Source organism: Tachyglossus aculeatus, chromosome 16, assembly GCF_015852505.1.
Source record: "Tachyglossus aculeatus isolate mTacAcu1 chromosome 16, mTacAcu1.pri, whole genome shotgun sequence".
Lineage (NCBI taxonomy): Eukaryota > Metazoa > Chordata > Mammalia > Monotremata > Tachyglossidae > Tachyglossus > Tachyglossus aculeatus.
In genome coordinates, this window is record NC_052081.1 from 8095480 (window position 1) to 8122947 (window position 27468).

General features: G+C 41.5%; 1 protein-coding gene across 2 annotated transcripts in view; it reads left to right on the forward strand.

Annotated features, from left to right (window-relative positions):
- RABGAP1L (RAB GTPase activating protein 1 like) overlaps positions 1 to 27468 on the forward strand; it is a 430548-nt gene that overhangs the window by 96502 nt on the left and 306578 nt on the right. For both annotated transcript variants that reach the window (XM_038757620.1, XM_038757621.1), the window contains exon 11: positions 2225 to 2366. In XM_038757620.1, coding sequence (XP_038613548.1) covers positions 2225 to 2366 — 142 coding nt within the window. The remainder of the gene's footprint in view (positions 1 to 2224; positions 2367 to 27468) is intronic.

The following is a 27468-nucleotide window of genomic DNA, read 5'->3' on the forward strand; positions in this document are numbered from 1 at the left end:
TGGAAAACTCTCTGATTATACTTTAACAAGTCTCAAAACAGCTTTCGTTAATTACCATTTCTCATTTAATTCATGAATTATTAAAACTCGGTGATCCTGATCAGGGTTGAACTTTTTTGCAAGATATAGGCATAGCTGATGTTCAGTATTTAAAAGATGTAGAATTTAGGTTTTTTGAACATGGCGGATGGGCGGAGATTAGGGAATTCATTAAGCCAGGCTATTGTATGGGAATTCAAAATAGGGAAGTTGCCAAGGTAAGAAATGGGGATTAATGAATGATTTTAAATTCAGAAAAATCAGCCAGACTTGCCACACTCCCATGCGCCAGCCCACACAGTCTCCCACTTATCCATTCTTTCATTTTACTCTCCTCCACAACTTCCCCACAAAGGGGAAGCAGTGTGGTCCAGTGGAAGAAGCACAGTCCTGGGAGTCAGAGGACCTGGGTTCTAATGCCAGATCCACCAAACGCCTCCTGTGTGACTTTGGGCAAGTCACTTCACTTTTCTGGGCCTCTGTTTCCTTATCTGTGAAGTGGGGATTTAATTAATCAATTGTATTTGAGCGTTTACTTCATGCATTGTTTTGGCTTACACAAGCAGAAAAGCACAATGACCGAGTGGAAAGAGCACAGGCCTGGGAATCAGAGGACCTGGATTCTAATCTCAGCTCTGCCAACTGCATGCTGTGTGACCTTTACTTCTCTGGGCCTCAGTTCCCTCAGCTGTAAAATGGGGATTAAATACCCGTTCTCCCACCTACTTAGACTGGGAACCCCATGTGGGACAGTGAACCTATCCCAGTGCTTAGAACAGCGTTTGACACTTGATAAGCGCTTCACAAATACCATGAAGAAGTCAGAGGAACTGGGTTCTAATCTCGGATCTGCCACTTGCTTGATCTTAAGCAAATCATTTTACTTCTCTTTGCCCCATCTGTAAAATGGGGATTCAGTACCTGTTTTCCCTCCTACTTAAAACTGTGAGCCCCATCTCGGATAGGGAGTGTATCTGACCCTGGAGTGCTTGGGAGAGTACAATATAATAATAAACGGACACATTCCCTGCCCACAAGGAGTTTAAAGTTTAGAGGACAGTCTCTGGCCCACATGAAGTTCATAGCATAAGTAGGAGGGAGAACAGTTATTGACTTCCCATTTTGCAGGTGAGGAAAATGAGGCACAGAGAAGTTGAGACTTGCCCAAGGTCGCATAGCAGGAAGTAGCGCTTCTAGTTAAGAGTGTAGGTTTGATCAGAAAGTATCATACCATCATCATCATCAATCGTATTTATTGAGCACTTACTATGTGCAGAGCACTGTACTAAGCGCTTGGGAAGTACAAATTGGCAACATATAGAGACAGTCCCTACCCAACAGTGGGCACACAGTCTAAAAGGGGGAGACAGAGAACAAAACCAAACATACTAACAAAATAAAATAAATAGAATAGATATGTACAAGTAAAATAAATAAATAAATAGAGTAATAAATATGTACAAACATATATACATATATACATATATACCAATTTTCCATAGCTTGCTAGCTCTTCAATTCTGCCTAATGCCATCTTGTTGACCTTAATCCCTATTGGATAGGACACTTGGTTCTTGTGAGGATCAATTCAATTGCCTTTAAACACTTGGTATCCCAAAAGTAGAATGTAGATTTACGTCTAAAACAATGATTTTCAAGCTGGATGGAGTTGGGTGTCTTCAGTAGTACTGTAATAGTATAAGGGGTTATTCAAGACTAAACTTCTAGGTTTTGGAAGCTCTGGAATATTGTTTTTTGTCCTGTAGCCACTGCGCTAGGAGCTGCTTTACTCTCTCGTTTGGACTTGATTTCACTGTTATCCTTCCCTTCCCTACTCTTACCCAGAACAATGGGTGGAAGCCTTAATCCTGCCTTAATCCCGTCTGTTCCTTACTGATTGGTGTGCCAGTTGCCTGCTTTGAGCTTTTTAGGAGTTTGGGAGAGTGGGGCTGAAATCTGGGGAGCCAACAGTGGAATTACAGGATTAAAACCAAGATTGAGAACCACAGACACCAATTCTCATAATAGATTGTCCTCTCACTTCCCCCTCTCCCCCCCACCCCCCACTTTATTTTCAAACTGCATTCCGTTCCTAGGGCAGAGCAACCTCCATGCCCTAGGTCATCTCAACTTCTCTATGTGTTTTGGATTTCTCATATTAAAACCTATTTTTGTTTCATTTCAGTCTGAAGGAAAAGGCCATTCAGGTGTCGGGGATGCCATTTACGAGGTGGTGAGTCTCCAGAGAGAATCAGAAAAAGAAGAGCCGATTAGCCCGATAAGCGGAGGGGGCCCACTGTCCCCACAGGAGGATGAGCCAGAAGAGGGTAGGAAAGATATCCGGATTCTGCTCAGATCCCGGTCATTATGCATATTGTATTATTTGTGATATTTCATTTTTCCTTTGCATTTCATCAAGCATTCATTATACGTACTGGGAGGCAGTGTTGGGAAATAATCCTCTTCCACGGCAGGGTGTGAACATTTGCATCGAACCTTGATTCGGCTTTGGCAGCTACTTAAAATTTTGACAGCAGCTTCTTGCTGTCCTGCTTCTTGGTGAATTTCTTAGGAAAATCATTAAATAAGATGATAGGGAAAGAGAGTTTTTAACAGTTTGTCATTATTCAATTTCTAAAAGTGACATCATCCTATTTTACAGTTGTTCCAATATGAGATCTCTTTGTAGCTAAAAGTGTCGGCTCCTTTTTTCTTCCATTGAATATTATTTTGAATCAGAGTCATTCGGCTGAAAGGGCCCAACAGACATCCTCTGCTCCTGCATCCTCTTTGTAAGCAGGTGAAATACCGCTAGTTGTCCATTTTTTTTCTTCAGTGCTCCAGACCCAGAGGCTCTGCAGCTTCCCTTGAGGGCCTATTCTGGGGTTTTATCCCCACAAGTAGCTGAGAAGTGCTCCTTTCAATTGCAGCAGGAAAGACTTTTGGCTAGCTATGAACTTACTTTCTCGCCTGCCCTTTCCAGACGTTTTGAATTTATTGGCATCCTATTCACAAAAACCTTTCCTATAGCTGGAGACCACTTTTAAGTAAACTTTTGCTTTCTGTTAATCTTCTGCTTTTATGTTGCCAACTTGTACTTCCCAAGCGCTTAGTACAGTGCTCTGCACACAGTAAGCGCTCAATAAATACGACTGATTGATTGATTGATTCTCTTTTCCTGGCCGAATAAGCCCAAGTGCTCTAATGGGTTCTAATAAGAAGCAGCGTGGCTCAGTGGAAGGAGCACGGGCTTTCGAGTCAGAGGTCATGGGTTCAAATCCCAGCTCCTCCAACTGTCAGCTGTGTGACTTTGGGCAACTTCTCTGTGCCTCAGTTACCTCATCTGTAAAATGGAGTTAAAACTGTGAGCCCCCCGTGGGACAACCTGATTACCTTGTAACCTCCCCAGAGCTTAGAACGGTGCTTTGCACATAGTAAGCGCTTAACAAATACCATCATTATTATTAATAAGGCCTATTTTCCATTCTTTGTCATTGCTGTGGTCTCCCTTTTTAAAGGACAGTCAGAACTGGACACACTACTTTAAAGAATTGACAAATATAGAGAGTAGCAGAGGTATTATTTCCCAATCCTTTCGTATCCCATTCCTGTTGAGGCATCCTAGAACCACGCTGGTGTTTTACATAATGATGCTACATTCCTGATGTCTGTTTAGCGAGTGGGAGGTTGGCGCCGTCTACTCTTCAGCCATAACATCACGGTGTGTATAGAAACCCTTTAGAACTATTTACAGTGTCTTAGTTTTGGTGGGTCTCTTTTTATTTAGTTTTGCATCTTTTTAGCTTTATCATCCAACCATTCATTGTGCATGGGCTTTATCTTTAGAAGCAGCGTGGCTTAGTGGGAAAGAGCGCGGGCTTGGGAGTCAGAGGTCATGAGTTCTAATCCCAGCTCCACCACTTGTCAGCTGGGTGACTTCGGGCAAGTCACTTAACTTTTCTGTGCCTCAGTTACCTCGTCTGTAAAATGGGGATTAGGACTGTGAGACCCACGTGGGACAAGCTGATGACCTTTTATCTAACCCAGTACTTAGAACAGTGATTGGCACATAGCGCTTAACAAATAACATTATTATTATTATTATTATTGTTGTTATTATTATTATTATTATTATATTGATATGCAGGTTTCTGTAGGCCCACTTGTCACTATCAAAATTCACTTGAAGGTATTGATGATGATTTGTTTAGAGGCAAGTGGCTCTTTAAATCTTGGTGTTGTTTTTTTTAGTGCAACTAGTCTTGGTGGGCCAGCTAATCTGGCCCATTGGGCTGATTGGGCTGATTGTACATATTTACTATTCTATTTATTTTGTTAATGATGTGCATCTAGCTTTATTTCCATTTATTCTGATGACATGACACCTGTCCACATGTTTTGTTTTGTTGTCCGTCTCCCCCTTCTAGAGAGTGAGCCCGTTGTTGAGTAGGGACCATCTCTATATGTTGCCAACTTGCACTTCCCAAGCGCTTAGTACAGTTCTCTGCACACAGTAAGCGCTCAATAAATACGATTGAATGAATGAATGATGGGGTGCTCAGTCCACCTCCCTGGGGCCTCTACCAAAGCAGCAACTGAGAATGCACTCGGCGCAGGGAGTTGGGAAGAACATTTTTGTTTATGGTATTTGTGAAGCCCTTACCATGTGTCAGGCACTCTACTAAGCTCTGGGGTAGACAGAAACTAATCGGGTTGGACACAGTCCATGTCGCCTGTGGGGCTCGCAGTCCTAATAACCATTTTACAGATGAGGTCACTGAGGCCCAGAGAAGGGAAGTGACTTGTCCAAGGTCAAGTGGATGAGCTGGGATTAGAACCCAGAGCCTTCTGACTTCCAGGTTTGTGCTCTGTCCATTGGGCCACACTGCTTCTGCACACTTGCACACTTATTTTCTCGTTCCACTCTCCCCTCACTCTTCCACCCCCATAATCTCCTTCTCACCGTCTCCTTGGGCAGATGCAGCACGTCCGTTCTGCTGCTTTCTTATTGACACGCTGAACTGGCTTATACTTTCACCGCTGGTCCTATCACTAACAAGAGGTTTGGAGTATTTCAGTCAATGGCCAAGTGAAGGGCTTAGTGGCAAAGAGAGCTGCGGAGATCTTTCATTTCCTAAATGGGAAAGCAATCAGGGAGCTGCCATAGGTCAGGCTATCTGTGTATGACTGATTCTTTTTCTTCGCCTTGAAGCAGAAGATGCTATTAGTGATCACGGCTGATGGTTGGCACCCTGGCTATGTGGGAGTAGATCATTGCTGTGGAGCTTTCCAATCTTCTACAATTCCTTGACTGCTTTTCCCCCATCCGTGACTGTCTGCGAATTGAAATAAACCTGTCAGAGTTTGGAACTGCTGGGATAAATCGGTCCAGTTTTTGGAGAAACAGTCTTTCTCCTTAGTAGTAAATTTTAGTGTACGGGCATCTGGGCAATCATCATGTTAACTTCTATTTGGGGAAGCAGCGTGGCCTAATGGAAAAAGCGCTGATCTGGGTTCTAATTTCAACTCTGCCAGTTGCCTGCTGTGTGACCTGTATATATGTATATATGGTTGTACATATTTATTACTCTATTTATTTATTTATTTATTTATTTATTTTACTTGTACATTTCTATCCTATTTATTTTATTTTGTTGGTATGTTTGGTTCTGTTCTCTGTCTCCCCCTTTTAGACTGTGAGCCCACTGTTGGGTAGGGACTGTCTCTATGTGTTGCCAATTTGTACTTCCCAAGCGCTTAGTACAGTGCTCTGCGCATAGTATGCGCTCAATAAATACGATTGATTGATTGATTGACCTTGGGCAAGTCGGTGTGGGCAGGGATTATCTCTCTCTATTGCTGAATTGTACTTTCCAAGTGCTCAGTAGAGTGCTCTGCACACAGTAAGCACTCAATAAATATGATTGAATAAATAAATGAAGTCATTTAACTTCTCAGTGCTTCAGTTTTCTCATTTGTAAAATGGGGATTAGGGTGCCTGTTCTCCCTCCTACTTAGACTTGTGGACCCCATGTGGGACCCAATTATCTTATGTCTACCCCAGCACTTAGAACAGTGCCTGGCACATAGTAAGTGCTTAACAGATACCATTATTATTGTTATTGTTGTTATTATTGGCAAAGGGTTATCAAAACAACTGATACCAAATTGGCAGCCCTGAGATAAGCAACGGTCTGATTTCAAAGTTAGTGCCATGTAGTCATTCCTGTGGAGAAAGGAGACCTCTGGAGATTCAAGTATTTGCAACACCTTTCTCAGTGTGCTGCCCATCATGACGTTTGGCATCGTCTTTTCTAACCCCTAGTCTAATTGTAACCAAGTAAGTGACTCTTCTGGAACCCATTACCAGAGAGTCTTGGGCTTGCTCTGTATCGCTAGTATTTTTTTTTTTTGACACTTGTTAAGCGCTAATTATGTGCCAGGCACTGTACTAAGTGCCTGTACTAGTCAAGTTGGGACAAAGTCCATGTCCCAGTGGGGCTCATGGATTTAATCCCCATTTTACAGACGAGGTAATGGAGGCACAGATCAATTAAGTGACCTCCCCAAGGTCACTCAGCAGACAAATGGTGGAGTCGGGATTAGAACCCAGGTCCCGTTGACATCCAGGTTCATGCTCTTTCTGTTACGCCATTTTGTTTCTCTTTTTAATATTTATGCTTTCTCCTGCTCCGTTTTTAGGACTAGTAGAACACATTCTGGAGATGTACAGGGAACAGCATCATAACCCCTATCCTCTATCTGTACGTCCACCTTGTAAAGTGTTTGGCGTCAACAGATCCTCTGGATTTCTTGCAGGCTCCTTTTAATGCAAGGCATTGGTTGATAGCCTTTGAAATATCAAATTCCTCTCCATGGCAGGGCACTGACATTAACATAGATTTACCTTCGCTTTCATTCTAGTCTAGAGAAAAACTTCCAGGGTGGTTTAAGAAATCAAAACCCTTCAATTTGTAATATATTCCTGCAAAACTTAAGTACTAGAGAAAAGACTTATCCATTCGAGATTTATTTTTAACAAGAGCAGTGGCCTTTTCTTTGCACTTTGAGCAGAGGCTTCAGGAATATTGTGAAACTAAAGATCGGAATTGAAAACTATGCCAGGTGCTGCAAATAGCAACTGTAACAACATAGAAAAAGATGATTTTTTTTCTCCCCGAGCACAGTGTGGCATTGACTATTGACCACACACATTGGTCTCTTCAGTGACACCAGCACATACTACGGAAGAATGCCGTCAGTAGTGATATCTCTGAACCTGAGGGACAACTATATCTGGGCTTGCTGTGATATTTTATGCTCATTAATAAATTTGTTTTTGTGCTGCCTGATCAAAACAAAATCCCAGATTTTTGCTGTATTTGTTTTATCAACGGCTTATAGACCAGGGTTGGTTGGAAATAATTTCCTCAGTTTTGTATTGCTTGTCTGAATCTATTTCTGGCTTTCCCCGAGAGAATAATTCTAAATTCTTAGGCTTCTCTTTATGAAGTTGCTCCTTTCCTCTGCTCCTGTTCTAACCGAGCAAGTCTTGGGTTCATCTTTTTTTTCAAACTAACTGCAAAGTTCCTGTAGAGTGAACCTTATTATTGTAACAATTTCAGGTTTTATTCCACTGTTCAAGATAATTATGCTTTTTAGATTGCTTACTGCTCTTGAACTTTTACATGTGATTAGAATTCAGGGAAGGACCCTCCTGTCCATCACACAGATTCTTTAAGCTTGTGTATAGGAATTAGAAGAAGCTCTGAGTGATATTTTTGATAGTTATGGTTATACTGCTTAGGGATTTTTAGTGGGATGGTAAGAAGAGAATAACTGCTATAATTTTCAGGGCTCAGTGAACACTATATTGGAAAATGAAGTGATTGTTAACTTCTTGGCATGATTCCAGATGAATAATACTAAAAAAAAATAGAGCCTTCCACCATGGCATATATAATAGGAAAAAGAAGTAGTAGCAATTTTAACCTAATGCAGGCTTCCATATTTAAAATTCAAAACGTTTCAAAATATTGTCTGTGGATTTTTTTTTTCATTTCATTAGTGTGGTACTCAACAAAATTGCATTTATAATGCAGTCAGCCCTTGATTATTCAGAGACTGATTTCCCAGTTTGTATATTATCCAGGCCCTGTCTACTTTTATTACTTTCCTTTCTTGTCTTATCTTTAACCATGTCTTCAGTGGCTAACTCTTCCATCATCATCATCATCATCATCAATCGTATTTATTGAGCGCTTACTATGTGCAGAGCACTGTACTAAGCGCTTGGGAAGTACAAATTGGCAACATATAGAGACAGTCCCTACCCAACAGTGGGCTCACAGTCTAAAAGTGGGCTCACAGTCACAGACAGCTGAGGCTGGTCTGGGAGAAGATGATTCATTCATTCAGTTGTATTTATTGAGCGCTTACTGTGTGCAGAGCACTGTATTAAGCACTTGGGAAGTACAAGTTGGCAATATATAGAGACGGTCCCTACCCAACAGCGGGCTCACAGTCTGGAAGGGGGAGACGGACAACAAAACAAAACATATTAACAAAATAAAATAAATTGAATAAATATGTACAAGTGAAATAGAGTAATAAATATGTACAAACATATATACAGGTGCTGTGGGGAGGGGAAGGAGGTAAGGAGGGGGGTGATGGGGGGGAGGAGGGGGAGAGGAAGGAGGGGACTCAATCTGGGAAGGCCTCCTGGAGGAGGTGAGCTCTCAGTAGGGCTTTGAAGGGAGGAAGAGAGCGAGCTTGGCGGATGTGCGGAGGGAGGGCATTCCAGGCCAGGGGGAAGACGTGGGCCGGGGGTCGATGGCAGGACAGGCGAGAACGAGGCACAGTGAGGAGGTTAGCGGCAGAGGAGCAGAGGGTGCAGGTTGGGCTGGAGAAGGAAAGAAGGGAGGTGAGGTAGGAGGGGGCGAGGTGATGGACAGCCTTGAAGCCAAGAGTGAGGAGAGTGAGTGATGAAAATCAATCAAGGACTCTCCCCTGTAGAGCTTTTCATTCTATTACCCTTACATGTTAGCTTTGGGAATCAAGAATCTGTGTTCTTTTGCAGATGTAGTCAATTGTACTGGGTGTAAGGGATAAAGGATCGTTTCTACGGACTTAAAATAAACGAGTATAAAATATGCCGTTTTTAAGTGATCTGATGAGCAAATTCAGAAGAGATTTCATGGTTGCCTAATAAAGGTGCCTTTGGACAAATGGAATGGAAACCACTCATTCAGTCGTATTGAGTGCTTACTGTTTGCAGAGCACTATACTGAGTGCTTGGGAGAGTACAATACAGCAACAGACGCATTCCCTGCCCACAGTGAGTGTCACTTTAGTGGAAAGGGCCACCAGCTGTTCAGCATTAGGTGTAGCTGAACTTTTTCCCTCACTCTGATCTTGACTTATGAAATAATATATGAGATTCCTTTGCTTTTGTAAGAAATGATGTAAGCCTATTAGTCTAATGGAGCATGGTGAGTCTCCGTGGTTTAACATTTCCTCGCCTTGGAGAAACTGAAATTATTCCTCATATTCAGTGTTATTTGTAGCCTGATGCATACAAGAGCTATAAAACTTTATTTGAAATAGCACCGTTTTATAGTCTATTCTCTGTTAGCAAAAGTGAATCTTTTTGGTTTCTTCGAATGTGGCTCTGTATCATCATACTATTGGAGTCATATTTTAATGGTAAATATCTTCATGTTTGAGAGCATTCTTTCATTAGAGTTCAAGTGTATTTCATACATTAACTAGAGAAAAAAAATCCAATTTTGCTCAACTAATTCTAAACTACCATGCTTAAGATTGTGATAAGGAGCCTAAAAGCTTGTTTCAAAATATCCTTCCAAACAATTAGGTAACAATTCTAATTCAACATGCTACAGGCTTCTCAGCGTACCTCAATCAGTGGAATGTATTGAGCACCTACTTTGTGCAGAGTGCTTTAAGTGCCTGGGCAGATGCGCCAGAAATAAGACAAGGTTCTTGCCCTCAGGAGGTTATAATCCATTGTGGAAAACAGCAAGCTTAAATTATTTACATAGTGATGGAGCAGGAGGAATATCAAGAGTAAAAGGGTAATGACAGGAGTATGAAGGGATGAAATAGCATCAGATTAAAAATGGTTCAGTTGATCGAACATAAGTGCTAAGGAAGGCAGTTGGATTGACATGGTTTTGGAGTTGGGATTTAATTAAGCATGGATTCGTGGAAGAGGTGGATTTTCAGAGGGCTTTGTAGATGGTCTGGTGGAGTTGAAGCAAGAGGGAGTAACAGCTTGAGTAAGGGGTCAGAGGTGAAAGACGGAAAGGGAGTCAACAGGTCTCCTGCCTGCTCTCCAATGCTATCTCCCCTACCCCGTCTTCTGATGCCATTGAGGAGCAGCATGGCCTAGTGCCTAGAAGTTGTGATTTGCTTAAGATCACACAGCAATCCACTGTCAGAGCCAGGATTAGAACCCAGGTCCTCTGATTCCCAGGCCCATGCTCTTTCCACTAGACCACACTGCTCTGCCATGGCATCAGATGGCTGTGTAGGGGGATGGACTTGGAGAGCAGGCAGGAGAACTGTTGAGAGATCAATCAATCAATCAATCATATTTATTGAGCGCTTACTGTATGCAGAGCACTGTACTAAGCACTTGGGAAGTACAAGTTGGCAACATCTAGAGACAGTCCCTACCCAACAGTGGGCTCACAGTCTAAAAGGGGGAGACAGAGAACAAAACCAAACATACTAACAAAATAAAATAAATAGAATAGATCTGTACAAGTAAAATAAATAAATAAATAGAGTAATAGAGAGATGCTGGGAAGGAGGAGAATGGCAAGAGGATAGTAGAGCAGTGTTGAAGTGATGGGGTCTTTAAGAAGTTCAGTATGATTTCTTTTTTCAAATTAGTTGGAAAGGTTGTTAGGTTAGGGAGGGGGGCAGTGAGAGCTTCAGAGTGAGTTATCATTATTATTATTTTAAGCGCTTACTCTGGGCCAAGCCCTGTACTAAGTGCTGGGGTAAAGTATAAAGAGGTCCCGCACGGGGCTCACAGTCTGAGTAGAAGGAAGAATAAGTATGGAATCCCCATTTTGCAGATGAAGAGAACTGTGAAGTGAAGTGACTTGCCCCAGTTCACACAGCAGCCAAGTGGCAGAGCCAGGATTAGAACACAGGTCCTCTGACTTCCGGACCTGTGCTTCCTTTGGCCTAGCGGAAATGATTTGGAATCATTAGAGGGGGCTGAAGGAGCGGCGGTCAAGGGAAGAACAGACTCTTGATGGGCGGAGGAGTGGTCTGAAAGGTGACAGAGCTGAGTGTATTTGAAGTGGCGGGAGTCAGCAGCTCAAAGAAGCAGGAGAGCAGGAGTGGAGGAATCAGATTGCTGGGGTGAGCCGAGGCCGGGGATTGGTGGGGCAAAAATGACGGAGGGTCAAAGGGAGAGTGGAATTATGTGGTGGAGAGGGAGCTGTCAAGGGGAAAGAAGGGGTTGGGACGGAATGTCATGAATGGACCGAGACTTATCCATCACGACAGGAGCTCCCATCGTTACCGATTTATGTATTCCCCTTGATTATGCTTTTTCACTCTCTCAACTACGGTGCATTTGTTAATCATCTGCTATTTCTCCCATTAGATAGAGATTGCATCTTAGAACATTTCTGAACATGTCCCAAGTGCCTAATTCAGTTGCCTGCCAAAAGGAGGTGCTCCGTAAATACAGTGGATAGTGACATTCAAAGGAAGCCCATCCAGCTTCTGGAGTGATTTGGTTAATGTCACTTTTAAGCTTCACTCATTATCAGGTAGCAAAATGAAAGCTCCACCAATAAGGTGTTGGAATACAGTGATCAGCACAGAGGCACTGATCTCATAACGTAGCTTCACTGGGAGGCACGCATGAGGATAATGGACGGTAGCGGGATGCCGAAAGCAAACTGTTGATTGGTGAAACGAAATGGAGGACAAAAGGAAGGAAAACAGAGCAACTCTTAAAAGACGCAGTGAAGCAGAATCTCACATAGAGTGGTCTAGTAGCACACTGTAGGGAGATGGCAGCAGCAGTAGCCTAGCCTGCCATGTTTAAGGCCTGGAGAGGTGTTGCTCTCTGAGAGCAGGGGCTGAAGAAGCTGAATATTAGGAAGCAGCTTGCAAAACGGCTACCCATGCTGCGCAATTTCGAGAAGAAACAGGGTAAAGTGGTTGGGTGGTGACCCACTGATTTCTCTGGCCGTCCCCGGCAGCTCTCAACACTCTCACCATCTATAGCGACATCTCTGAATGCTAACTTGGGGTTTGTGTCCCCTCACTTTTTCCTCACTTTTCCAGGAAGCAGCGTGGCCTAGTGGAAAGAGCTCGACCTTGGGAGTCAGAGGGCATGGGTTCTAATCCCGGCTCCACCACGTCTGCTGTGTGAGCTTGGGCATGTTACTTCATTTCTCTGGACCTCAGTTTCCTCATTTGTAAAATGGGGATTAAGACTGTAAGCCCCCTGTTGGACAAGGGACTGTGTCCAACGCGATTATCTTATATCTACCCCAGTGCATAGAACAGGGCTTGGCGCAGGGATAACATAGCTAAAAACTAATATTAAGTAAGTGCAGCTATCAAAATAACCGAAAGGCCCAAATACACTAGGTCAGTCTACCCAGAATTGAGGAGGCAAGTACCAGTGTCGTTTCAGGCCAGTGATTCTGAAATAAGTGTGTAAAATGAAGGATTTTTACTCAAGCAAACACTGAAAGTGCAAACCGGGTGATTTTTCAGTTTAGTGGTATATTCTGAAACATGGCCTAAAACCTAAACCGTGCACTGTTGAGTAATGGGAATGTTTAAATTCAACATTTGGAATGCACTTAATTTTTGGAAAATACTTTCTTTTAGAGATTAGAGATAAGAGATTGGGCCACTGAGAAGTTAAGGGACTTATTTTGGTCACTGGAGACGAATACAAATGCAGGATAAAAACTTGTCCATTTCTTTTCAGAATCGTGTCTTGCCACCTTACCCCTTCTTCTCCTGTCTCATCTTTCATTGACAGGAAAGGTTGTAGAGTTTTATTTCTTCTTTTTGAAGAGAACTGAAGGCAGATAACATAAATTTCTAGAATTATAAATGAAAACATTTAAAACCAGTGATTGCTAATCCCTGGAGCACAAGAATTTGCAATTGAAGATGTGTTTTTGTACAAGAATGTTCTTGCCTCTATTCTTAACAACAGATTTTGATTGTCATTCCTCAAAATGCCAGCTTGTCTTTTAAAAATCAATTAGCCATCACCTATATGAAAAGTGGGTGCAAAAGAAAAAAACCTCAGAGCAATGTGAACAAGTTGCTTTTCTTTCACAGATCAGGTTTTCATGCATTTTCAATACATTTTATTATTAGTTCCATAATTGATGTTTCTGTCAACTCAGACATCAAAAGTCAGAGCTGGAGGTGGCGTAGAAATGTTTCCGTGCTGGGGGATCACAGTACTCTTTTATTTAATTATTTTTAACAATTTGCCTGTCAAAGCAAAAGGGGAAGTTCAAGTCATTCTCATTTGACGTGCCTCGATAACAGGCATTCTTTAATTCAGTCTGTAATTTAACTAAAAGGGGATCAAGATAGAAGATGACTAAAATTATTCTCATTAGTTTGCTGGAAGAGGTCTAAAGAGAAATGACTGAGGGTATCTCTGTTCATATTTCAATAAAATGTAAAAAAAGAGGGGCTGTATTGAAGGATACTAATTTGACCATAGACTTTCGTTCGTCTTTAGGCTGAGGATCATCGCAGCATCCAAAAAGGGATGTTTCAAATTCACTTTTCACCCTTGAGCATTTCCACGGATGCTAAATTGCCCCCGCTAGTGAAACTTGAAGAGCCCTTGATACAGCTTGGTATGAATTGCCAAATGTGGCTCTCTGCTCTTGACCTCACCCATGTATTTAGTCATTTGTAACATGCATAGTAAGCTCAGCATTTTTAGATTGGCAACGATACATAGGCAACAGGTGGCAAACTTGCCCTCTTATAAGATACCTACCTCAATTATTGGAAAAGTCCAGATTCGTAAGTGTTCTGAAACAGTTGTTTAATTTGGGGTGCACTCTTTCACCTCATGCAGTTGATTTAATTTTGATGAACTTAGCCTGGCCAATGGAAAAAAGAAAGCCATTTTGAGAAATGAACTGTTTTTTCTATTCTAAACCTACTGAAGTTGCCATTTATTAGCCAGATGATACTTCTCCCAACTTAGTGTATCCAGGCAGCAGAAACATAAACCCAGTGTGCAATTATTTCAAAGGACACTGTCCTCTGATTTTGTAATCTATAGTACTGGTCAGTGCTTAGAACAGTGCCAGCGCTTAGAACAGTGCTTTGCACATAGTAAGCGCTTAATAAATGCCATTATTATTATTATTATTATTAGCCAATGGCAGCATTCACAACCATTCTTTGACTTTAGCAGCAGGTTTACTGATGAGAGTTCTCCATTTAAAAATGAAAGGAACCCAATCAACAGATAAGGAATGGGCTCTCTGAGATAATGCAGTACCCATTGTTTAATATACATGATATGATTTGGGCATGCTAATGCTTCCTAATAATAATAATAATAATAATTATGGAACTTATTAAGAGCTTACTATGTGCAAAGCATTGTTCTAAGCGCTGGGGAGGTTACAAGGTGATCAGGTTGTCCCATGGGGGCTCACAGTCTTTGTCCCCATTTTACAGATGAGGTAACTGAGGCCCAGAGAAGTTAAGTGACTTGCCCAAAGTCACACAGCTGACAACTGGCGGTGCTGGGATTTGAACCCATGACCTCTGACTCCAAAGCCCGTGCTCTTTCCACTGAGCCACGCTCCTTCTCCTTATCTTTTTTGGTTTGGGGTGAGGCCTGTGGATGTTGGGTATTTTTTATTACTCATGAAATTCTGAAGCCGTGTGGCCTATTGGAAAGAACACAAGGGTGGGACTCAGGAGACTGGGTTCTAATCCTGAGTCTGCCCCTTGCCTGCTTTGTGACTTGGAAAAGTCACTTAACTTATCTGTGTCTCAGTTTTCTCATGTGTAAAATGTGAATGAAGTCCTTGTTTTCTCTTTTAAACTGAAAATCCCATGTGGGATAAGGACTGTATCTCATCTGATAATCAGTGCTTCGCACATAGTAAACCCTAGTGAATGCCATAATGGTTAATTTCCAAGGTCTTCCTCATTCTTTTTTCTTTCCCTTATTATCACATGAATGGGAAGATGGATAGAAGTGGCAATACACAGTTTTGGTATCTATTAAAATACTCAAATCATCACTCCCCTTCCTACCTTACCTGCTGATCTACAACAATCCAGCCTGCATACTATGCTCTGCTTAAACCAGCCTACTCATTGTGAGCCCCACCTGGGACAACAAGATAACCTTGTATCTCCCCCAGTGCTTAGGACAGTGCTTGGCACATAGTAAGCACTTAACAAATACCATTATTATTATTCTTATAATAGGTTGCACACACACATGTCCAAGTGTGAGTGGAGATGAGGTTGTGAGATTCCGAGTTGGATTTATTTGCACTGTAAGTGGATCATACATATGACTAGATTACATGGGACATAAATTCAAGCACATACCTTTCTTCTCCCTTAAGTATGTTAAACGAAATTGTTATTATGTGTGTTACTGAAATTTAGCCGTAAAGCTAGTGTAGGTAGATTTTCCCACCTGGATCCTGGTTCCCCACCCCAGTCTCATGACTACTGTGAAAGCTGCTCCATTACCAGGGGGTCTTCCATAGCCTCCCCCACATCCTCAAAGCCACTATGGCGGCAACGTAATAAAAAAATTACAGGTTTAAAGATGACTGTGCCTGGCTGTACTGAGCCTGACTCAGGTTGGGTTAGAAACAGGTCGGGTTGAGCCCTGGAAATCCAACTGCTGAACGAGGACGGGCTTCTTGAGAACAGATCAGACAGGAGCAAAGCAAAGTATTGCTGAAGGGAAGAATTAAGGAGTCATCAGCCCCCATGGCCCTTCTTGCTTGTTGGGTGAGGCGGGTGCCATTTCAGTTCCTGCCAGCCTTCACCATTACCCTCTCCACTGTCAGGTCCTCTCTTTAGACTGCAAACTCCTTGTCGGCTGGGACTAGATCTCCCAACTCAACTGTAATTGTACACTCTCCTGAGCACTTAGTTCGGCGTTCTGTGCACATTAAGCTCTCAAACAGCTTTGTTTGAGACTTTGTCCCATGGGTGGAAGTAGTAGAACATGGGAAGTACCTTCACAGTTGTTCTGGATTCCCTCCTTGTCGTAGCCACTGTAGTTTTGCAGGTGGGGAGGGAGGTTGTCATGAAGGACCCCAGGATAAACGCTTAGAACAGTGCTCTGCACATAGTAAGCACTTAACAAATGCCATTATTATTATTATTATTATAAACAGGAGTCACAACCGAGGACTCTTATCTAACAGACACAGTACTGCAGGAACCAGCCATGAAGTAGGGCTCTGGGAGCCAACTACTACTCTTATTCCCAAGGTATTGCCCTAATAAAATCCAGAGCTAAGCACTCTGCCCTCTGATCGGGTTGCATTTCAGCTGAACTCAAGCATTAAATGTGCACTTCCTCCTGTCTGATCTGTATGTCATTAAAAAAACTAAAATACAAAAAAGCAGTGTTAAATTCATGAGGACAATCTGTTAGGGGCTAATCTTGTTCCATCTTCAATCAGAAGGTAACCTTTGTTGCAGTCCCAGAAGATCTGATGGGGTTTTTTTCTTGATACAATAGCTTCTAAAGAATGCAAATCTATGTAGCATTGCATAGGAGAAAAATTACATACCTAGGAAGAAATCTCAGTTTTAGAGGTGGCACATTCCCAAACACTTGAAACTCCTTTTGCAGCCTTACAGCTTAACCTTTTCGTGCTTTTTAAAATGCATTTTAATCAATTCCTGCAGCACTGTTATTGTTTGGATAGTTTCTAATCTCTTTAGCTAGTGGAAAATTCACTGGTGTACTGCTTATTTATTATTGAATGTTATCACTTTTGCATTTGTTACATCTGAGCTTTGTAAGCTGTAAAATTTATGATTGAAGCCTGGACACTCTCCAAAAATTGTTAAATACATACTTCATTTTTAAGATGAAATGCAAATAGTCCCTCCTTGTTATTATGTGACATTGCCTTTTCATATAAAATAGGGCAATTATAGGTAATGGGTTCTTTATGATGTTCCAGGACGAGTTAAGTTTTTCTCAGAGCTCTTTGAGCATTTTTGCTATCATTCTGAATATTCCTGTTAAAAGGTATTTCACCTATAGTAAGAATCATGCTCTTAGTACAGTGCTCTGCACACAGTAAGCGTTCAATAAATACAATTGAACGAAATGATCCTTCCTAGACTACTTAGTGGAGTATTTTTGTTTGGAAAGAGGTGTTGGTGCACAGTTGAAACATAAAAATTCCAAATTAAGAAATATGTTTTGGTCATGCCGAGTGGGCTGCAAATACCCATTCTTCTCTCTTTCTCACTTATATTCACTTGCAGTTCAGTAAGCGAGGCTTTAGTACTGAATATTCAGTTTGTAGTTGTCATGGCAAGTCAGATATATGGGGCTCTGTTCTTTTCTTTTTAACCCGTGGATTCAAGTACACAGACCTTTGTGAAACAAGGACAGTATTCCTTTGAATTGTCCTTTCCTCTGCCTCACAGTGTAGTCCTAGTTTAAATGAGACCCTACTGAAATGATGCTTAATGAAGTTCAAGATTTGTGTCTTATTTTGCCACTTGGTTCAGAGCCTGAGTAGAATCTTGGATAAATGATAAAATCTCGAAGGCGACTGTATTAGAATCCTAGACTAATAGAGCTGGGAGGAGATCATCTGGTCTCCAGGCAGGTGAAGAACTAAACCATCAAGGAGAGAGGGCTGTCTTTCCTTTTTGGAAGATCTCCAAGAACGGAGCCAGCACCCCACCATTGGTAGCCTGTTGGAGTGTTTCATTCCCCCTCATAGAAGTGAAGTTTTCTTTATGTGCAACTGAACTCCCTTGCCGTAAATTCCACTATGCTTTCCCACAGAGAATAACCAGTTGGCATTTTCACCCCCACCTCACCCCCAAGAAAGCTTTCCTATCAGCTAATTCAAGTTATCTCCATTTTACCCCTCATTCCTCCCAGACCATTCTCAATTCCTCTAACCTTTCCCCATGAGGCCTTTTTTCCCTTCCTTTAGTTATGTATCTTGCTATCCGCTAAACTTCTTTAGTTTCTCTAAATCCTAGATGTAAAAATTTAGTAACGCTAAGAACAAAAAAGGACTAAGTAGAAGAATGATTTCCTCAAATCCACACGATTTGATCCTGGTAATGCAAACCAGTTCTATAATGACTTTCTAAATAATACCATTCCATAGCTGACTCATAGCACTTACTTCCCAAGCGCTTAGTACAGTGCTCTGCACACAGTAAGTGCTCAATAAATACGATATGAATGAATGAATGAATAATGATTGAACTGGTACCTCTCCTATCTTTCCCCATCCTATTTTTGTGTTGTTCCTGTGGAATATCATCTTGTTTGGCAGAACCATTTTTCCAATTGTCCTAGATCATCTTAAATTCCGTTTTGGTCATCAATGAAGATGTTCCCTAGAACCAATTCCCGTGGAACATCACTCAGAAAACTCTCCTCTTGCACATGGGGCACTGAATACTTAGCTTGTGGAAGCCCCCTTTCATGAGCTCTGCATTCCCCTAAAGATAGTGTGGTCTGAACCATTCTTTCTCCATTTGCCAGTGAAGACATCATGTGGGATAGAATCAGAGAAGCCTCACCAAGGTTTAGAAAAAGCCCATCGATTGCTTTTCCTTTTTCTACCTGGTGCTGCCATGTGGGTTGTTTACTACAATGTATAGTTTTCTAGCTGCTTCTTTTGTGACGGATCATTTTTTCGAATGTTTTCCCAGATATTAATGTTAACCTGATTGCTCTGTGTTTTCCTTTTCCTCGCAGTAAAGATGGGGACAGCATTTGCCTTTCTCAAATCCTCCGGGCCTCCTTCTGTCTAGCATCAACTCTCAAAAATAATAGCTAGTGGCTTCACCACCACATTTACTTAAATTCCATTTTCTTTCATGAAGAGAAAACAGCTGTTTTATCTGGGGCATTCAGCCCGCAGATAGGAGTACTTTGCACTTAAAATGCAGCAGCTCATAGAGCCAGCTTTTTTTGTGCAAGTTATTAGAAAAAGTACATCTTACCTTATTAAATATGCATTTATTTTAAAATGCTCCTACTCAAACTCCATACAGAGGTTCTGTGGGTTTTTTTTTCTTTTCATGCTGATGTCAAATTCAGCTCATTTAGTACCTTGTAAAGGTGCTGTTTACATGTATGGGAACACTATCTACTGTGTAACTATTAATTGGCTTTGCGGAGGGAAACTAGTGAAATTTTAAGGAATTACTGTCCATTTAAAATAGAAAAATAGTTTTTCCATTTTCTGTTTTGGATCCTATTTAAGATATTCCTTCTGGAAACTGAAATATTGGTATTTTTGAGACCAGTTTTTGGTAGCATTCCAAGGCAAATTCAGATGCCCCCCCATTTTTTTTTCTTTAGTATTTGTCACTTTCCATTTGGGTCTGGGTTTCTCTTAAATAGTCTTTCCAGCTCTTATTAGATTGAGTTCCAGTTAAGTTCAAATGACTGCTAGGTGTAGTAGCAAGGCTCGCTAATTGCAGTGACAAATTAAATATCAGTTGATGCTTCCTCTGGACACTAATACATTTCCATTTAGTCTCGAAGTTAAATAGTTTTTGAATCCCGGGGGAAATAAAGCGTTTTTTTTTTAAGTTCTTTTTTTCCCTCTTCATGAGGCCCTCCTTTCCCATCTGTACGAAGTACTAGAGTGCAGAGCTATATGGAGTCCTCTGAGCCCTGACTTTGGTCCCATCTTGGAGACTCATCCTGACTTTGGCCCTGAGCTAATTTACCTGGCCCAATTAGAGGCAAGTTTGGGTCTCCTTTCCATCTCTGACTTGAGGCCCTGGAGTTAGGCTGTGAAGGATTCAGAGCATGTGAGCAGCTGCACCAGCAAGAGACTTGCACCAGACGTAGCGGAGGAGGAAAGGACGGCAGATCAGGAGAAGACGACTCCTTCAGCTCTTCCCAGGAGCCATTTTCAGAATCCCAGCTAGAGTGGAGGTTTCGACTCCTGCCCTCCCTTCCATTTTCAATCTGTTACGTTTTGAAAGAAAGATTCCCATCCACCGTCAGCGCTAAGTTCTTTTTTTTTTTGGTGCGAATATGAACACACTTCGCCGTGGTTCCCAGCAGCCTCACCCATGCCTTTTCACTGACTTCAACCAACAGATGTTCCCTTCTTGAGTCAAGTCAGTTGAGAAGCAGTGTGGCCTAATGGATAGAGTACAGGACCGGGGTTCTAATCCCAGTTCTGCCACTTGTCTGCTATATGACCTTGGGGAAGTCGCTTAACTTCTCTGTGCCTCAGATATATCATCTGAAAATGGGGATTAAGACTGGGAGCCCTATATGGCACAGATACTCTGTCCACCCCGATTATCTAGTATCTACCCCAGCACTTAGTACGGTGCCTGGCACATAGTAAGTGCTTAGCAAATACCACAATTATTATTATTATTATAATAAAGTACAACTTGCCTACTGCTCTCCTTTGGTCTGGGTTTCAGTCTTGGCTTTAAGGCACTCAGTCACCTCTCTTACACATCTCCATAGCCTCGCTCCTCTCCCATTACACACTGGCTCATATACGTCAGTCCTTAAATGCCAGGCTACTCATTGTCCCTTGATCTTGTCGCCCTCACTGCCTACCCCATGCTCATGCTCTGCCTCCTGCCTGGAGCACCCTTCCCCTGTGCATCTGGCGGACAATTGTTCTTCTCAACTTCAGAGTCCGTCGGAAATCACATCTCCTCCAGAAAGCCTTCCGTAATTAACCTCTCACCTCCCCACCCTATTTCCTCCTGTACTGTTCCTTCACCATTTCCAAGTTACCTAAGCCCTTGGGTCTCCACCTAAGTAGCACTTAAGGACACATCTTTAACAACATGGCCTAGTGGAAAGAGCATGGCCTTGGGAGTCAGAGGTTGTGGGTTCTAATCCCAGCTCCGCTGTTTGACTTTAGGCAAGTCGTTTAACTTCTCTGTGTCACTTCATCTGTAAAATAGGGATTAAGACTGTGAGCCCCACGTGGTACAACGTGATTACCTTGTATCTACCCCAACGCTTGGAACAGTGCTTGGCTCCTTGTAAGCGCTTCACAAATACCATTATTATCATCATCATTATTATTATTTTTAAACACTATTGCTTCATACTACCTTTAATTTGTTTCAGTGCCTGTTTCCCTCACTAGATGGTAAGACCCTGACGACAGGGATTGCACCGACTGACTTTGTTGTACCATCCAAGAGCCTAGTACCATTTTCTGCATTGAGGAAGTGCTCAGTGAAGGTGATTGCTTGATCAGTCAGAGGGAGAAAATAAATATAAACTGCTGTGTGGTATCTGTAATTTATTTATGTTAATGTCCAACTCCCCCTCTAGACTGTAAGCTCACTGTGGGCAGGGAACTTGTCTGTTTTCATATTGTACTCTCCCGAGTGCTTAGTATAGTGCTTTGCACACAGCAAGCACTCAATAAGTACGATCGACTAACTGAGCGGTGAATGGGGAAAGTCCTGTCCCTTCAAATCTTAGCTCCATGGCATTACAATGTGAAATGTTTGCTAGTGTGTCTTAGAGAGGCGATTCAATCCTGGAAGTGAAATGGAGAGTCATTTGAATGGTTTCCCCTCACGGTAGCTGAGAGGAATTCCTGAATAATGCAGAATTTTATCTCTGCGGTCATACATGTGGAAAATAACACAAATTTTCCTCCTTAAGTACTGCCTTTTGATATAAAGTTTGTATTTTTGGAATAAAATGCATTCCAGATGTCAGTAACACAGAACACCACCAGAGTCCATTTGAGTGTCGATGTTATTTAGGCCTTTCAGCATATAGGAGATTTCCTGATCAAATATTTGACAGGCATTAAATCTCAGAATGAAATCGTGAACTCTGCCTTGTCACTGAGGCTGGTGGATGGAAATCTCACATGCATTAGTCCAAAGGCAGTGGATTTTTTTTTTTTAAAGCTACTCCCTAGTAAACAGATTAAGCTTTCAAGCTTAGAATATAACTAAACCCAATTTTGGGGGAGTCTGTAGAGGTCAGGAACCATGCTTTATTTTTCTAAAGGGTTATTATATCAGTACGTTTCTAGGGGAATGTCAGAGGGTTTGTGTATAACTTTGCAGGTAGATTATTTTTATTCCAAGTTAATTCTCTGTCATATCTGTTTGTCTGGTACTTAAATCTTCCCCAGTGGCTGAATAAAATTATGTAAACAAAATGAATAAAAGCAATCTTTTGAATGTAGCCTTCATCAGATCAGTCACTTGAGAGCTCCAGACTGACCTTGCAGTGGGTATAGAAGGCAGAGATGAACTAGAGCTATTGTGTATGAATTATATACCTGTCAATAGCATTTGGCAAAGTGGTTCAATAAGGAAGCCAGTCAGAGTTCAGTCAGTTGAATGAATACTGCTTTAAAAAGCAAGGTAGGTTGATGGAAGAAGTCAGGTTAAATGGGCTTAGAATACATTTCTAAATTGATTATTTTCTACAGTAAATGCAGAGTGGCACGCACCGATTTCTGTAGGAAATTTCATGATTGATTCATTGACTGAGGTTCATGACTTGGCGGTGGGGGTCATGGCTGTCTCCTTGCCATCCCTAGTTCTTTCTTTGATTTTTCTGGAAAGAATTGAATAGCTTATGATGATATTGAGCTCTTGCCTCCCTCCAGAATTCAGGAGAGAAGATTTTGGATCAAGATAACTTCATTTGGGGAGCAATAGGCAAAATAGCCTATGAGAATAAGGAGGAGTGGCGTTTTACAAGTTCTTCTCTTCCCTCATCCTAAACCACACAGTTTTGTCTGATCTGCTTTTGTTGTATATACCCTAAGGCTTAGTACAGTGCTGTGCACATATTAGTGCTTAACAAATACCACAATAATTATTATATCCATCTGCAATCTGGTTGGATTCTCGTTATAGGCAAGGCAAATCCCTGCTCCATATCCATTTTGATGACGATGATGATGGTGGTGGTATTTGTTAGGCACTTACTATGTGCCAAACACTGTTCTGAGCACTGACATTGTTCATTTTGGTTCTGGGGGCCTCCAGCCTTAGCCTGAAAAATGCCCTTGCTTGGAATTTGATTTTCAGAAGTGACACACGTGCTCCTGTCTGCTAATTAAATGCCGTGTCTTTTACCTGTAATTGATCATGTGGAATATTTTGTTCAGCGACTAAATTTCATCTTCTCCAAACTGCAGCGTTGATGTGTATAAAGAGTTAATACCTGTAATACTTAAGAGTTATTGGCCCTCCAGGGTTGCGGTGCTATCTGATGGTTCCTAAGTAAGATTGGGAGTTCAGTGACTCAGTTCTCTTACTACTGTAGGCAGAAAGCTGAGCTTTCTGAAATCTCTCATTGGGTTTAATATTGGGGTTGGAGTAAACATTTGTAACTATGTCAGCAGAAGGGCCACACAGTATAGCACTTAGTATTTCCAGTTTTGTAAATAGAGACAGGCAAGCTGTTCAATAAGAATTTTAAGTGGTATCCATTTGAGTCCATTAAGATTTTTTTGAATGGTCTTTTTGTGGTAACATTTCAGTTTGAATATAGATTGAAGCATAAATATCTCCTTTCTGTTTTGTATGGGAGAACCTAAACTAATTTCATTTCAAAGAAAAGGGTGGGGGGGGGGGGGGTGTTTTGTTAGATTTTCTCCCATCAAATAGCCCCAGACTCTGCCTATAATTTTCTATTTTCTCCTCACTGTGGACAGAACTTAAAATTGTTCATTCCCCCAATCTCACAGCACCAGAACTAAGGGGAAGGTGTTATATCAATCAGTGGGTATTTGTTAAGCACATACTGTGTGTCTAACACTGTACTAAGCGCTTGGGAGAGTACAGTGCAACAGAGTTGGTAGACCCATGGCCAGGACTACATCTAACCAAAGGAGATATTTCTGCTTACAGTGAAGGCTAAGCAAATGGAAGTTTTATAGGGTGAAAATATTAGTAGGTTTAAGGAGGGCTTGGATAAATTCATAGATAAGTTGTCTACAATGTGTCATTGGAAAAGTTAGGGGGTAAAGTTAGGGAACCTAGATGGTACATACTTAACTGTTAAGAAGGGTGTTAAGCAGGGCAACCACAATTTTTATTATTCCATCTGCAAGTTAGTTGTATTTTTATAATAGGCAAGGCAAGACCGTGATCATGATGCACATCCAGAATACTGGACTGGGTGACAGTTTAGCCGGATCCAGTAAAGGCATTCGGATGCTTTTATTTTCTACAAACATGCGGATCGTATTCTTCTGTTGAAAACCGGATCACTGGAACGTTATCCCAAGCTTAAGTGGCTTACCCTTCCCTTATACCAGGGAGAGTTCAGACTGTAAGCTCATTATGGGCAGGGAATATGTTCGTTTATTGTTGTATTGTACTCTCCCAAGCACTTATTATAGTGCTCTGAACACAGTAAGCTTTTGATAAATATGATTGATTGAATGAGTGAATAAATGAGTCAAGGAGGGCACTGTGAATCCCAGAATGCTATAGGAATTAACCTGGCAGGCTCCAGTCTGATTATGAAATACTAAACATCCAAAAAGCACAAGAACTGCCACTGGTTGGGGTAGTCAGTGAAAAGTGTCCTGACCAAAGTCCCAAGTCTGGGAAATATTTCTTTATTTTCCTTAAGTTGCTAGGGGTAGTCCCCAGGAGTACAGAACTGTTCCAGAGACATACGGATGAATGGATCAAACAGACTGTGTCAGTTATGTTTGCAAGAGATGAGAAAACTGGATGTGACCGGGAGGCTTACCCTGATGATGTACAAAGTGTACTGTAGCACACATTTTTAGGTTCAGGGAGAAATTGCATTAATCCCTCTCAGCTGACTCCTCTTCACTCTGTGGGCTGCACAAAAAAATGGTGGATTTGCTGTTGGGATTGGCCTTGTTGGATTAGAAAACGCAGAGGGCAAAATTCAATCTGTGGTCAAGACCTCCAAAAATGCAATTCTGACAGGAATCTGCTCTAATTCCACCTCCCCCAAAGGGGTTCCTTCCTTGCATTTACAGCTTCAACCGACTCCCACTTTGATTTGGTGGCCCCTAAATGGACTTCTGCCTCAGTTCATACTTTACCACCCATCCCTGATGTCTTTGATCATACTGTTGCTCCTCTTTTCTTCACCTTTTCATTCTTTTCCTCTTTCTATCCATTAAATTATTTTGTCTGGCTCCCGGTTAAAGTGTAAACTCCTCCAGAGCAGGGATTATATCTCTTGCCTCTACTGAACTCTTCCAAGCGACAGTGCTCTGCGTGCTGTAGGAGCTGAAGAATGAGGGTATGTTTTAAAATTGCGAACAGGTCCTAGCTGAGCTCCTGTTGATTGGGTTAGGGTCTAATCACCCACCGACATAGATGTTCATCATCTTTTATCATTTTCCTGACCAGCTGATGTACAGGAAGGAAAAGATCTAGAAACTGGCAGCATTGTCTGATTGTCTTGCAGATAATATGCATTAGCCATTCTTGTCTACTTGTTTGGTTGTCAAGTCTCAAAGTCTGATACTGTTTTTATTAATCACTTGTACTCAGCAACTGCTGGGATTATTAATTAGAAACCTGTAATTAGATATAGAGTGACAGTGATGAAGATTTAGTTTGAGGAGAAAGCATGCAGATATGCTGCGAAGATTTTCCCTGACCCAGAGTTCTTCTGCCTGCAATAAATCAACCTGTTTTCTGACAATGGGAAAACGTTCAAACACTTTATAAAATGAAGCTTGGCCTTATCTAAATGATATTTACTTCTACCGATCACCTACCTAATACAGATCTATGGTAGTTCTGATCAGTTTTGGTGATCTGATTAGATTCAAACACCAAGCAGTATGGCTTTTTCATTAAACTGAAACAAATGGAAATACAGTACACTCAATTTTTCTGTGTCACATGCTTTCATTACACATCTTGAATAGAGCCTGACTGAAGAATTAGGGAAAAAGTATTCATGATAATAATAATAATACAGCTACCACGTTAATCTAACTGTCTCTATATGTTGCCAACTTGTACTTCCCAAGCACTTAGTACAGTGCTCTGCACACAGTAAGCTCTCAATAAATACGATTGATCGATTGATTGATTATCCTATCCCACCTTGATTACTGTATCAGTAAGTGCTCAAAAAATACGATTGATTGATGGGAAGAAAGGATTGGTTTGTCACTCAGGTTTGTCTAACCTCCTTCCCTCTTGCCTGTTCCATACTGCTTGGTCTCAGTCAATGACATTTTTTGAGCACTGTGTGCAGAGCACTGTACTAGGCACTTGGGAGAGTTGAATAGACCAGAGCTGGTAGATGCGTTTCCTGGCCACAAGAAGCTAACAGTCCGAAGGGGGAAGCTTCCAGGGGGTCAGTATTTCATTTGATTTTAATAACCTCCACCCTACTTATAGGGGCAAACCCGAACGTATCCCGATCTTTGCAAAAAACTCTGCTTGGAGGTCAGTCAACCCAGCTTGCTATTGGACCAAGGGCTATCTGAAATGTCAATTATTAGAGCTTTCTGATTGGTAAAGTATCAGCAACCCTGCTTTCACAGCAGCACAGCACTACTACTACTATCCTACTTTCAATTTTTAAATCAAATTCTTGCTTTACATATATATATATATATTTATGAAATGAAGCTTGGCCTTATCTAAATGATATTTACTTCTACCGATCACCTACCTAATACAGATCTATGGTAGTTCTGATCAATTTTGGTGATCTGATTAGATTCAAACACCAAGCAGCATGGCTTTTTCATTTAACTGAACTACATATATATATATATATATATATATAGTATTCAAATGTGAGGTCAGCGGGCCCATGTTAAGTTACATGGCTGCTCTGTTCTTTTAGCAGTTTCATTGCTTCACTTGAGTCTGTTGTTTATTCATCCCACAGTATGTCAACTTGACTATGGAGATAGCTGAGCTTTTGGTAAAACCTCGAAGGTAGGTCTTTCAGGGTGTCTGTCCAAATTCCCTGATGCAGCGAGACCCTACAAGACTTTACAGAACCTATAAAATACCATGCCTCTGAGAGGAAGGAAATGAAATAATTTCCTTGTAGTGTGTGTTCATTGTCCGGACTTTTAGGTGGGAGTCTCAAATACTTTAAAATCTACCGTGTCCATTATGAGTCCTCTTCAGGGATGTATATATCATCCAGCCCAGAAAATACATGCTATG